At 42.0% G+C, this 14,883-nt stretch overlaps 1 protein-coding gene across 2 annotated transcripts in view; it reads left to right on the top strand.

Annotated features, from left to right (window-relative positions):
• The window catches only part of KDM1A (lysine demethylase 1A), a 40,588-nt gene that overhangs the window by 1,002 nt on the left and 24,703 nt on the right, over positions 1 to 14,883 (top strand). The window contains exons 2-3 of one of the 2 annotated variants that reach the window (XM_066638268.1): positions 5,271 to 5,436; positions 13,235 to 13,294. In XM_066638268.1, the coding sequence (XP_066494365.1) occupies positions 5,271 to 5,436; positions 13,235 to 13,294 (226 nt within the window). The remainder of the gene's footprint in view (positions 1 to 5,270; positions 5,437 to 13,234; positions 13,295 to 14,883) is intronic. The other variant, XM_066638269.1, reaches the window with a different exon arrangement.

Below are 14,883 nucleotides of genomic sequence, written 5' to 3'. Positions count from 1 at the left end.
GGGATCCTTGTTCTCTAAAGCGGTACAGTCTTCTAGGGCTGCAGTCTTCAACCTTCAACCACAGCCGCAGTGTATATAAAGCAGGAGTCTGGGGACTCCACTGTCGATCCCACCCCACCTGCCAGGACCCTATCTGCCCACCTTGCAACCCCCCATAACTGTTCACTGGAACCAAATATTCTTAGAGAGAGCAGAAACAATAACCATGAAGCCTGTTGCTGGTGAAAGCTCTTTCAGTGCAGCTGCTAAGAACCTGAGCAGGACTGGGACACAGTCTCCTGGTATCTGAAGGGGTACACAAGACCAGCCCCCTTTAATCTGGTGGTGCTGTGGTCTAGTAGTCTTCAACCCTTTTAATTCCTAGAAGTTTCTGCGGCCTCACAACTGAGGATTCATGATCCCTTTGGAATCTGGACCCCAAGGTTGAAGAACATTGTCTTAGGGATTATAGAACAAGGACTTAAATCCTTAGTTCATTCATTCATTGGCTATGTTTCTGCCACCTTTCTGCCTTGGCAAAGGTTCTCACAATATTTAAAACAAGCATGTTGGGCAGGTAATTTAAGAACAGTGTGGTCTCAGGAGCTGGTAACAATGTTTAGGGTGATGCTGGTAATCATGTTTAGGTATGCTTTTGTGAACTAGAGCCCACTTTGCTAGTGATGCAAGCTGGCTGTAGTCCCTAAGAGCGGCTACATAGTGTTGTCTTAAAGGTGCATAGTCTTAAAGGTGCTATGAAGTATCCTGCTTTAAAAGTGCTGTGGGCCTGATGCTTTGTTGTGCTTTACTGTTTATTTGTATTCTTTTTTGTTGATTTATCAGGACTTGGTGGGCCACTGTGGGATACAGGAAGCTGGACTAGATGAGCCTATCGCCTGATCCAGCAGGGCTGTTCTTATGCCTTATGAGGCAGGATATGCAAATATTTTTAAAACATTTTAATTTATAGATCCTAAATATTACCTCTGGAACCTTGGAATTATTGTGCCTCTTTCTCTTGTATTTGGAGATTCTGCCTCAGTTTGTAGAAGGCTTCACACAGTGGTATCAAAGTTGTTGAAGTCTGAGGTCTTAAGCTGCAAGAGCAAGACATGCTCATTTCATAGATCTCAATTTCTACCTTTGTTTTGGACAGGTGTGTTCTGTTGTGAGTAATGTTATATCTGGGCTTAGGGCAGAATAGGGCAGGGCAGTAAACCCAAAAGAATAAGATTAGGATCTGCTTGATCCATCTTTGGTTTCTTACACATTTATCTGGGAATAAATCCCATTGAATTCAGACTTGAATGGAATAGCGGCCATAATTTGTTTGTGTGTCTGTTTTTGTCATGTACATGCGCAAGGAAGCTGTTGGCCACAGTTTTGTAGGGCAAATAAGCTTGATGAAATGTGTGTGTTATTGCGTCGTCATCTATGCTTGGGTATTGCACACTTTCCTACAAGGAAGTACTTTGTATGTAGAAAAAACATGGGAAACAGCTCTGATTGAACACCATTATGTTTGTACATTTATCCTTTCATAAAGGCTCTGGGTGAGTTACAGCTGAGATCAACACACAACACCATTTTTTTCATTGCAGGTACAATTGATATCTATGACCCGAAAAATTAATCACTACTTCCCAACACATGCACAAAGAACAAAACTGACACTATAAACATCTGCATTAAAGCTGCCTGCTCTAATTCTACACAAAAGTGTCCTCTAGAATGCACAATTTTTATACATTATGTGGTTTCTTTCTAGGTGTTTCCAGATGTTTTCTTACAAGTCATGCACAATCCGATATATCCATAAAGGACTGGGATTCCAGGAACTTGTGGAAAGCTGTAGTTGTAGTGAACCTCATGAGTGCAGCTCCAACCCCTATTCAGCAGCCACCAACCATTAATTTGGAATCACTTATAAATTATAAGGCACAGTTCACCATGTTTCCAAGGGCCCCCTCCCCCAGATATGAAGTATTCCTGCACACAGAACACTGTGCAGATGGAATCCCTGCTCACATGCAAATGCATTTAATAACGATGACTACTTATAACTAAAGAGCCCTCTAATTGTAAGTCTTCATTCAAAAAAGCATTTCCTCCATGTAAGTGCATTTGGGGTAGGTTACAGCTTCAGGATGGGAGAGAAATTGGAGCCCCTCTTTTGAAGAGTGGGAATGCAATACCAACAGTTCATGTTGGATACCAAAACATCCATGCAGCAGATGTTTGCAGCAGAGCCTAGTGCTTGGCAAACTATGATGGTTGCTCAAACTGTCCTTGCAGTTATTTTATTATTTATTTGTTTTATACTCCACCTTTCTCCCTGAAGGGCACCCAAGGCAGCTCAAGTTATTCTCACCATAGTGCAAAACATCCAGGCCTAGATGACATTTACATTTCTTTTGTAGCGCTTGCCTGCCATGGAATTTTCCATATTTCTCCTTGAGCTTGAATCAAATTAGGAATCTGTGCAGTATTGCAGTTTTGGAGCCTATTGACTTGACTGTGACCTTCAAATAAGATGCCTCTTAAAAATTGTGATCATGTGTAAACTGTGACAGAATCTGATTTATTGTGGTTATGAGAACTGGGAAGGCCCAGGTTCACACCCCCTCCCTGCCAAGAATTTCATGGGGTGTCCTTGGGCTAGTCATCGTCTCCTCATCTACCGCACAATGTGGTTGTTAGGATAAAATGGTAGGAGAGAAAAATCACGTATCTTGCCCTGAGCTCCTTCGATAAAAGCTGGGCATAAATGTTTTGTGTAATGCTGCTCTCTGTAGAAAGGCAGCTGCAAGCAGTAGCTCAGTAAGAATAAGTGGCAAATGTGTTGGAATAGACACCCAAAAGGGGTGGGGGGAGCTTTAAGCGAAGTAGAACCGACACAGTGCCAATCATCTTGTTGGGCTAATTTTTGCTTGCTATTGGCTGAAGTGCAGCTCTTTGCTCATGCTTTTAACCACTGTTCTAATCCTGGATTTTAGTATTCCTGTGGATTGAGACCACAGTTATGGTTTCTCTGGATTAGATGAGGGAAAAGTACGTGCCTTGAATTCAGCTACTAAATCTAGAAAGAGAATTGGAGGTGGGGCTTGAAGGATGTTTGTAACTTTCTGATGGTTAATTTCATGAAATGGTATTTGTTTTGCTTGCTGTTTCATTCAGTTGAAGATACAGAACTGAGTAACAGTCCAATTAGGTTTTTTCTTTTCTTTTCCCTGTTACCTGTTTTTATTTTAAGGAAAATATGGCATTTTAAATTCATTAAATTTTGCTGTAGAGAGAAATTGAGCAACAAAGAGCATTCTCATATGACCAAAATTGGGGTGATGATCAGTACCCTTTGCTTCTATTCATAGTTTTAGTGAAGAGTTTTGAATATTTTAATGTGTACAAAATGCTTTAAAGCAAGTGTCTCTTGATTGCTCTCTGTGAGAGGTGCAGTTTATCTTATTACTTATGGCAGGGGTCTTCAAACCCCGGCCCAGGGGCCAGATGCAACCCGTGGCAAGCCTTAATCCGGCCCGCGGCCAACCTTTTGTCCCCTGAAAGCCTCTGGCCCACTCAGCTGAACATGACCAGAACTGTGTTCTGATTGTGTCTGGAGGGTGTTCTGAGGGCCAGAGAGGCTGAATGAATGAGCCCATTCATTCCTTTATTCACTCATCTAAGTTCCATCTGAAATGTATTTATTTAAAATTTATATTTAAATTATTTTTCTGACCCTCAACACCACGCCAGATATTTGATGCGGCCCTCTGGCCAAAATGTTTGGAGACCACTGACTTATGAAACTGTCTGACTGGATTATATGGTCTTTTATTTGACATGCTGTGTTCTGCTCAAATGTGCCTGTACTAAGATTCCCATCATGGCATAGATTGGGGTTATGTAGATGCTTTGGTGCAATTTTAAAACCCTGTTTGCTTCACAGGTGAGACACAAGATGTTCTGTTGGTATTCAGCTTTTCTTTCTCCAAAACTCTTTTGTAATATGCAGAATAATTTATTGCACATTCAGTACTGAAAAACACCTTTTTATTCTTGAATGTAGCTCTCCTGAACTACTTTTAAACTCTTTCCCTCCTCCCCTCTCCACCCTTGCAGGCAGAAGCAAGCAAGATACTTGCTGATGCAGGTTTTAACAATCTGGTGAGAGAGTGTGTGTGAGAGAGGCAATGCATTGCAACTCATGTCACCACCAAACTTGGAGAAAAGCAATCTGTTTAGAAACAACACAATTTACTTGGGCCAAACACATTAAGGGCCAAATCCTATCCAACTTTCCAGCTCTGATGCAGCCATGCCAATAGGTGTGTGCTGCATCCTGTGGTGGAAGGGGTAGTCACTAAGCCCTCCTCAAAATAAGGGAATGTTTGTTCTCTTACCTCAGGGCTGCATTGTGGCTGCATCAGTGCTAGGAAGTTGGATTGGATTGGGCCCTAAGACTTGCAGCCCTGAGCATACTTACCATCAACTCATAGTTAAACTTTGATTCAGAAATATGCCCAAATGAATTTAAGGTTTGTATTGAGGCTTTGAGACTAAGGGCATGATCCTAACCAGGTCTCCTCAGAAGTAAGTCCTATTTTGATCAATGGGGCTTACACTCAGGAAAGTGTGATTAGGATTGCAGCCTAAATTTTTAAAAGAAAGTAAATTTAACATGAATTTCACTCCGGGGGCAGGCACAGATTCAAAACTGTTTCTAGTGTGCTGAAATAGCTTCTTTTTGTCATTTTAAAAATTTCTATCCTGCCTTCCTTGCCTGTCAAGGCAGCTCACAAAGGACAACAAACAAGCAAATTAATTAAAGAGGCAGCATAAAACCAAACCAGGCATCACAACTAGAAAGTTACAGACAAATAACCTTGCTGCTACTGTCACTGGGCAGAAGAGCCAGGTCTTCGCGTTCTACAAGAGAGCGGAACATTTTCTTGCACGTTAATGGTGAAAGCAAAAGATAGAGGGCTGTGTTTTTCTGTCTACATGTTTGGCTACATAGATTAAATTGATAACCTCAATCATTTGATTCCCACAGATGCCTGCTGCTGATACCCCCATCTGTTGATCAATTTGAGATAATCTCTTCCATCCACCTATGGAAATGATCCATTTTTGGTGTTGCATTGCAGTCCTATGCATGTTTTCTCAGAAGTAACTCCAGTAGGGCTTACTTGCTGGTCAGTGTGTCCGGGATTGTGGTTTTAGTCACTCTGCTGTGTCACTGTCTGCTTCCTTATGTGTTTTTGGTTACTTTTGGATGGTTCTGCTTACAGGTAGAATACAGAGAAATGGATGAGAGCCTTGCAAACCTCTCTGAAGATGAGTATTACTCTGAAGAAGAAAGGAATGCAAAAGCCGAGAAAGAGAAAAAATTGCCACCTCCCCCTCCACCGCCACCTCCTGAGGAAGAGAATGAAAGTGAACCTGAAGAGCCGTCTGGTGAGTAGAAGGGCCCCCTTATGACAGGATAGCAGTTGCCCTATGCCAAAGTATGCATGCTCTTTTGGAGGCAGTATGGTGACATACATGACCCTTCCCCTGGATTTAGCTTAGACTTGATGTGAGCTACGAGCCATGCAGAAAGTTTGAGTGACCAGCCACATGGGCACAGTGCTAATGATAAGGGTGGAATAAACCTTTTTGCTTGAATTCTGCCAACAGAGCACAGTCAAGCATTCTTAATGGTTTGACAGTACATACCCTGTTGCTGTTTTTTTCTGGCCTTAAGTTGTGCATGCTTGCAAGCATCTCAGTCTTCATTCTGCCTTTCCTATTGGAAAATAACTCCAAGTTCTGGTTGATGACATTCTCTGTCTTTGCTATATAGGGATAGTTTGGACATCCCAGGAAACCTTGGTTTTCTGTTGTGTAAATGCAACTTCTGACTCCTGATCCTGTCTGCTCCTCTTGTCTCTCATCTCCTCTAGTCATTTGCAGAGCCATGACATCAACATCCTGGTTTATTTAAACTGCGGCTCATGCAAACAGGGAACTTTGACTTCCAAACCAGGTGAAATCAGATTCAGACTCTGATTTCATATCTTGGTTTGGAAACCAGAGCTAAACAATAGCTTCCAGCATAGCTTTAAGCAAGGGTCTCCAAACTATGACCTGTGAGCCATATCTAGCCAACAGTATTTTGTCTGGTCTCTTGTATGAAGACATATGCGCCTTCTCACTGCTTCCTCTTCTCCCATCCCTGCCTACCACCATGAACCTTCTTCCTGCTGGGATAAGCAACTGCTCTCCAGAGAGAGAGGGAGAGTTGGCAAGCAGTTTCACAGCTGTAAATTTTGCACATATTTTGCTGCTGTTGAGAAAATTCTTAGTTATGTACAAGATGTGTGTATTTTCTGTAACTCATCAGCTCTGGTACACTGTAAGACCCCAGAGTGAGTGATGCAACCCTGGTAGCTGAAAGATTGGAGACCTGGTTTTAAGGGAACCTGACTGTTGACAAGTGCAAGCTGAAGAAGTAAGGGGCCATGGGATTGTGTGGGCCTGTGAAGGTTAGAAGCTGCATTAAAATACTGGGAAATCATTTTCCTATTATGGCTGAACCAGCCCATATAGTCTTCTTTTGTATTCTGGATGCACTCATATGTTCTGGCTGCTTACACGACAGGTTTAGATGCCTTCAGGCGCAGTTCTAACCCACTTTCCAGCACTGGCATAGCTGTGCCAGTGGGGCATGTGCCGCATCCTGCAGTTGGGGGGCAATCACAGTGGCCTCCTCAAGGTAAGGCAATGCTTGTTCACTTACCTCGGAATTGCATTGCGCTTATGTCAGTGCTGGAAAGTGGGTTAGGATTTCGCCCATAGACTCTGTTAATTAATTGGCATTGCACTGGAACTGTACTTCTGCATTTCTTGATTATTTAATGGAGGAATTAGTCTTATTTTTGTGTAAACCAGTTGTACGTTTTTCCCCCTTCAAAGATATTTGTCTTTAGAAGGATTGTAATTAGTGTGCTTTATGTCATACCGTGAATTCAGCTTTGTACGCATAGGAATTGGCACGTAAGTCAAATTCACTCCCAAAGGAAGTTCTTGGTTGGATGACAAACCTTTGTGCTCTGTGTCTCTGCTGTCTTGCTGAGCTGCAGTTGTAACCTGTTTTGATGGCATTGTGTCACTTAAGGTTTTACTGCAAAAATACTTTAACATAGCCCTACCTGCTCATGTAGCAAAACTGTATCCATTTTGTGTGGCACAGTGATCTCGCATTTGGTCTAGAGGTTGACAAGGAATGTGTGTGTGCCTATGGCAGCCTTCTAACTATCAGACTCCTGGCATTATTTGTTTGGGTTCAGGAGGAGGCCCCAGTTGAGTGACCACAATTTGCCTTGTCACTTTTGAGTGAGTTCAAGGCGAAATATTTAAATATATTTTAATATATATATATTGGGAAGACACAAGTCAGTGGCATGTATTAACTTCTTAATAAGCCTTCTTCTTAATTTGTATGTTCTCTAATCTTAATTCTTAATTAATTGTACTGCCAGATGTACTTAAGACATTTCAGCTCCATTTTATATTGTAGGGAGAGATGTCCATATGACATAAGAGACAAGTCTTGACATTTGGTACTGGATTGTGTTGGCAGTAAATTCCCTATGCCACAGATTGCATTTCTTTTGCCATGAGCTCAAGGCATTTCCTCCTATGAAAAAGGTAGGAGGTAAACAGTCATAAGGGAGCATGTTGTTCAGCTCCTGACCTCTTACCTACCTGTGGGCAGAAGTACACGTTTCATTGTATTCTCTGAAGGGAAGGGCACACATCTGTGTTCCTTAATGTTTGCATGTTCTTGCTAAGAGAGTTTGACATGAGAGAAAGTGGTCAGAAATAGATGTTGGAAATCCAGTCATGATCAACTATTGTAGTGAGCAGTCAATGCATACGAGACAGTAATAGGTAATACACAGTGGTGTTTGACTATTTTGTAGATGTGAGTGTGTCTCTAGAATGCGGGTTCCAAAGGCCCTCAGGCAAGACCTCTCAGTGGGCCCCTTCCTCTTGCAGCCATTTCTGCCAGTTGCTGCTGCTTCTTTCCACTGTTACCGCTGGTTTTTATGCCAGAAAGAGAACTGGCTGGCTGGCTGACTGACTGGCAAGCAAATAATCTGTCAGTGGCCCCTTTTCACTATCTTTGCTCCTTTCAGACATTGGGAATAGGCAGGTATGCTGATGGCAGTAGTGAGAGGTGGGCCTCAGCAGGTGCCCAACCATGCCAACCCCCAAAGTTAACCCTGTGCCTTGGAATAGTTGTGGTAGACTTAACAGGAAAAACATAGCATCTAAGCCAGGGTTGTCAAATATAAGGCCCGCAGGCTGAATGCAGCTCCTGAAAGCATTTTATTTGGCCCCTATTATAATTGGGCTCTCTCAGCTTGATAATTGGACTCTCTCATTATCTTGAAATTATGACCAAGATTTGCACATTTTCTCTTCCATCATTTGCAGCTAATGAGTTTCTGTTTGAGAACAAAGTGCTTATTTCTGTCCATCTGCTTAATGACGTCAGTTTCTACTTAATGATGTTACTTCCAGCCCTTAGCAGACTCCATAAGCGCTGCCTTCTGCCCTCTGTAAACCTCTGAAACGGGTTTACCATCCCTGATCTACACCATTAGCTATCCTGTGTGTTATACTGTTCTCAGTACTGTATATGTTCCTGAACTTGCTACTTTCCCTAGAAGTTTAGGTAATATGATAGATGTGTGAATCATATAAGTTTGTTGGGAGAAAGCTTTGCACTGACAACTTAAAGCAAGGTAATCCTCATTAACGAGGGGCTTAGCAGTTTTAACTGATGTGTAGCTGGTGCTGTTTAATAAAGTCTGTGGTTAGTATTGATGGCAGAATTAGCAAGTTTTAGTAATCGGATCTTTCAGTAAAGTGTACTACAGTGTTTCTACAGATTGTTGAAAACTCTCTTTGTTATGATCAGATGGGGTTTTCCACTTTAAAGTCATTTATTCCTTTAGGAGGGCAAATTCTCTTTACATTTAGCATGGGAACCATTTATTTTCAGCCTCTTTCTGCTGGCAGTTCACTTGTAAATCATATGTTCTCCTCATGGACTTACCAGAGGTGTAACTCTTTCTTTTGCACTTTGGATAGATCCATTCTTTCCCATAGTAATTACTGCCTGTACCTCTGCTGTTTTTTAGACATTGGTCTGCTTTTAGCAGAATATGCTGTTTGCCAAGGCAGTAAGCTCTCTAACTGTCTCTTATTGCCTGTTTTTGCTTAGAACATAAAAGTGACTTCCTTTGCCTCCTTGTAGGTGATTGGTCACTTAAAGGCATAAAATTGACTCCCAAGCTGCTCTTCGTATTGAAGATTTCATTTTGAGGCAGAAGCTTCTTGTACGGGGCAGTAAGATGCTGAAAATACTGACTGTTTCAGTGTTCTGGTGGTGGGGCTAGGTGAGAGGGGAAAGGAGGTAGCAGGAGTCAGGTGAGTCAGTTTTTAATGTGAAACATAAATCTACTTTGTGTTTTATTTTTAAAAGCTGTATTGAAATGTCTGAATAAAAACATTTTATATCCCTCAATTGCATTTCTGTGGTTTTTTTCTTGAGCTTGTTAGAAATAAAAATTAAGGACTTCATATTTATTTAAACCAGTTAAACAGATTTGAATCTTTTTGATTTTTTTTTAGACTCACTGATATTTTGTGTCATTTCTTTGCATGTGAACACTGGATTGGAAAGAAATATGGGGTTCTATCCAAGAAAAGGTCATTATGACCGAGTCTCATCCATTCAGCCCTGCTTAGTTAGGATTTACTTTCTTTGGACGCAACTCATTATGGTCAGCTATTGTTTATTAGCAAGAAGTTGCAAGCTGCTGTTGCAGTTAGGGCACATGTGTTTATGTAGTTCTTGGTAGTGTGATGTGACAGAGTCCTGATTAGGGGAATCTGGGTGAAAATGCTCTGTAACTAACTGTATATGTAATGCTGGTTCCCTGCAAACATGGTTTGGAAATCAATGGCTCGCAACTCATTCACCTCCTTCTTTTCCCTTCTCAGCGTTTGCCTTGGTCCTGCAATGCATGTGCACCAGTAGAAACTTTGAATATGACAGTCATGTTGTCATAACCAGAAATTGAAATCATGGTATTGAAGCAGGATTGTATACTGTGGTTTTAAGAGAATCTAGTTTGTGTTGGTGCATATGTACTGAGAGATCATGGTTAATGTTGAGGAACAAAGGTAGCAGCAGGTGTTCCTGAGGCTGCCTCCCAGCCTCTAACCATGATTTTTGAGGAACTGCTATTAAACCTGCTGGGTGGCTTTTGGCCATTCACTTTCTCAGCTTAACTCCCAGGATTAGAAGTACAGCAAAACAAAACCAAGGAATAGATTCATCAGGAGGAATGATGGGATAACAATGTAATTGGTATATTTTGATACATGAGGTTACCTATGGTTTTTTGAAAGTCTTTTTTGGTGTAGCAATTGATAAACATTCCCTCCATGATTGCCTGTATAAGATTGGTTTAGTCATTCTTTTTTAAAAAATCTTTTTTAAAAAAAGAAAAAAAGGCAAACTCAAAAAATACATGCTATAGTCTGGTCAGCTCCAAATCTAATTTTTCTTTTTGCAGCAAATACTTAATTTTATGAGGTGTGTGTGAATGATGCATAATTTGAATAGACTAAATTATTTGAGGGTGAAACGTAGGTATGACAGTTTTCACACACGTATGCAATCTATTTCACTTTCCATAGTAGACTTTCCTTCCTGCAATGCTTGACTCTATTTATTGAATGATTGAATTTATACCCCACTTTTTCCTGGTAAGGTCACTCAAGGCAGCTTTCTTACTATTTGTGTTCCCTTTCTGTCCATAAGCAATTACATTGGCTGGAGAACCAGACTTAGGGCGCAATCCTAACCCCTTATGTCAGTGCCAGCACTGGCATAGCAGTGCCAATGGGACATGTGCTGCATCCTGCAGTTGGGTGTCACTCACGGAGGGCTCCTGAAAGTAAGGGAATGTTTGTTCCCTTACCTCAGAGCTGCATTGCCCTTATGTCAGTGTACCTGTACTGACATAAGGGGTTAAGATTGCGCCCTTAGTGTCAGTACTGGGGCAGGAAGCCAGGTTCCCCCATCTTCTGTGCTTATTCTGCATTTTTCCTTCTGTGCATCTTCCTGCATGTTGCTTTTACCTGTGTTGTCCCATTATGGTACTTAATTGCATGTTTGTTGCGGCCTCTCCCTTACTGCATCAGCAACTGAAAAGGCCAGAATGGAAAAGTGATAAGGTGCTGTAGCAACTGCATCATGTCTTTTTCACAACACCCGAATGTATTAAGGAAGCATGCCTATACTGTGTGTCTTCTTTAATTTCTCCTGCAGACCTTGTCCAAAAGAGGGAGAGAAAAGAATGGCAAGAGAAGCAAGTGGCAAATAGATGAGGTCACTGGACAATGAGCCAGTTTGTTGATGCCCATGTACTACTGTTTGCTGGCTACTTGGAGTTTATATTTTTAGCGGTTCAGCACATGGAAAAGAAAATATTTAAATCACAATAGTTTTTATTTTGAGTATATAATAACCTTATTAGTCTCCCTACTGCCTCTAATTCAGTAAAACATGTAAAGCTATAATGTGTTCAGATTAGGTTGGAATGTTAATGTGTATTGCAAAGTACTGTCCTGAGATACTACTAGATCAAGGATGCAGCTTTGCCCACTTTTTTGATTCCTGGAAGATTCATTTGCACATAGGAAACTCAAGTGGACAATAACTCATTTAGAGGTTAGAGAGCTCCCAGTATAATGTGGTTTTGAAGGGATCTTGATTGATTTTAGGTGTATTCTACCAAAGGCAGTTGAAGCCCTTCAAGTGTATTTTCAACCCTTTTTGTTTAGAAAATAAAATGCGTAGTCAGAAGCAGCAAAAGTGCAACTCTCATGTTGTTTAACACTGAGTCGTTGTGTGTTGTTTAGGGGTACGCTAGGTTCTCTAGACTGGAGGTCTTCAGCAGGTGAATTGGAACACAGAAGTGTTGGCAGCAATGCTGCCGCCCCCATTCTGTTTGGCAACTCAGGCCCATATAGTTTGAACAGTAACCAGATCTCAGAGTCCCACAAGGAACTTTGGCCACACCACTCAATCTTTAGCGGACTGCCTCAGTTTCCCTCAGAGAGGATCCTCACTCTTATATGACAGCATTCCCCCTCCTCTCTGATGTGTGTTGCCTTGTCTCACTTCCTCTTCCTCTGCTTCCACCTTTCAGAATTGAGTGCACTCTGTTGCCATGCCACTTTCTACTCCTCCTTTCCTTTCCATTGGCCGGAAAGAAGGTCAGAAGAACATAGTAGTAGCATGCTCTGACTGGCCTCTACTGGGTGGGAAAAGAAGCAGAACTGAGGTGGTTCAGCCCTCTCTTGCTAAGCTCCTGAAAGCAGGTCTCATGTTGCAGATTAGGTTGAGGTGGGTTCCAGCTCTTGACAAGTTAAAAACTACTCCCCTAGATGTTTTACTGCATCTAGGCTTAGCTGCCTAAAAGCACCAAAATTGCTTTCTGGGCAAAGTTAGGTGCCCAAAAGATTCTCAAAAGGCTGAGATAATTTAGTGTTACTTCCAGTTGTGTGTTCTTCATGTTTTGGATATGTTAAAAGTTCAAAATATTGTAGCATAGTTTATGGTGCTCATTCATGTCAGCAGTGGGATGTGTGGGTGGATATTCCTTCAGCACGCAGGTTATTTTAGCATTTCAGTGACTGCAGGGTGTATGCAGTTGGTGAATTGTGTTATAGACTTAATGGCTTTATGGAGTAGACTAGACTCCTTTCCCTTCAGAATGATCATGTCTCCAAGGAAGGCCTGACCAATACAATAGAATCCTTGGTGTTTCAAACCCTTGGTTAGACTACCCATCTATGGGTAGCGAGAAGTGTAATTTTTTCCTCTAATATATTAATAAATTGATTAAAGAATTTACCAATCCTGGTGCACCTCAGTACTATGTCTATCTATTTTCCCCATAAGAGTCTGACAAAGGGTTCCAACAACAAGGATAAGAATTAGAAAATTGCAAAGTGTGGTGCTCGGACCCAAATTTCATAAGATGGAATTCTCAGGAAATGTCTTCTTTTGCTAGTTGGTGAACTACTAAACTTGAATCGCCAACTTATCAGACCTTCGTGTCCCCCCCCAAATGACTTTAACGTATGGAGTAAGGTCCCTGAGATCTCCTCTTTCCTTCCACAGGACAAGCAGGAGGACTTCACGACGACAGTTCTGGAGGGTATGGAGACTGCCAAGCATCAGGTGAGGGTGGCGTTTGATGCTTGCCACTTCGTAGCAAGAGCCCCCAAAAAAGGGATTGATGCTTGCAAGTGGGTGTGGGTGGCTGAGCCTTAGACCAAGGTGCAGAAGAAATGCCTGCAGACCAAGGACGGGATAATTCTGTATCAGCTGGAGAACATGGTGGGAAAATAAAAAGCTACTCTGAAATTCTTTAGGAACTTCACAGACCTCCACTCTTCCCTAAAGTTAAAAAGCCAGTTAGCCTTCTCCTTTCAGAGCTGCAGGGCTTCTTACAATATAATATGCAACATAATCTTGTATGTTTCTGAGGAGTGGTATCAAGGGGAATACCCTACTTGCTAGAAAGGTGCTCTGCATGTTAACAGAATTAGTTGTGGTGGTGTTGTTTTAAATACCCTTAGGTATATTCAACCTTGATTTCCTACTGAAGCTTTTAAGTGCTCACACATACCCCACCCCCCAAATACCATGTGGTGAATGTTGGTTAAGATTTCATCTTAAGTTACTGAGGCACAGTGAACTTCAAGATTCTTTCTTGTCCTTGCAACAAGAGCCAGAGTGTTGACTCCTTGCATGCATTTGAAATGGAGCCTGGCTATGTGTGGCTCACAGTTGCTGTAGAAAGGCCTTCCAGACACTAGATCTAGGGGTGCAGAATTTTTCAGCCAGACATGTTTACCAACTGATGATTCTATGTCACATAATTTTCAGATGCTGAGATTCACCTGTTTGGGAGAATTGGATGCTAAATATCAAAATGTAAATGATTAGATATTAATTCTGAAATTTCATACATGTCAGCGCCCAGGAAACTTTTTTTAAATGTGTTTTGGGGAAATAAAATACTAGGTTCTCCTTGGAGAGAATGTACTGTTAACTTTTGAAACTATTGATAGAGCAGGGAGATAATAGATAAGTGCTAAGTCGGGGTGACAAAGGCCTTTGGGCTGGATGCGGCTCTTGAGAGGGAGAGATGGAAGGAGACCTCAGAAGGCAGGGAATGCAGTGGGTTAAGGAGCAGACTAAGGACCCAATCCTGTCTAACTTTCCAGCTCCAGTATAACCACAATGCAACCCTATGGTAAGGGAACACATGTTCCCATACCTTGAGAAGGCTCCAGTGATTGCCCCTCTGCCACAGAATGCAGTGCCCACCCCACTGGCACAACTGCACCAGCACTGGACAATTGGATAGGATCAGGCCCTAAGAGCTGAGAGAAGAAGATGGTGCCGAGGTGCTGGAAGAACCCAGTTATAACACAGGCTGCCCTTTCAGCAGAGTCACTTCTGCCTTGGCATCACTTTTCAGACCACCTTGTAGCTGCTGAGCTGTGAAGTCTGCAGCAGAAGCAGCACTGGTGAAAGGGCAGCCTGCATGAGAGTTGGACTCTTGACAATATGATCAACATTTGCACATTTTCTGTCACTTGCAGCTAACGAGTTGCTGTGTGAGAAGAAAGTGCTTATTTCTGGCAGTCATTTGCTTAATGGCATCACTTCCTGCTTATTGATGTTACTTTTGACCCTCAGCAGGCACCATGAATGCAGTTTGGCCCACTATATGAAACAACTTAGACCACCTCTGTGCT

Source organism: Tiliqua scincoides, chromosome 10 (genome assembly GCF_035046505.1).
Source record: "Tiliqua scincoides isolate rTilSci1 chromosome 10, rTilSci1.hap2, whole genome shotgun sequence".
NCBI classification, from domain to species: Eukaryota; Metazoa; Chordata; class Lepidosauria; order Squamata; family Scincidae; genus Tiliqua; species Tiliqua scincoides.
The sequence above is the reverse complement of the archived record's forward strand: the minus strand, read 5'-3'. Positions and strand labels throughout refer to the sequence as shown.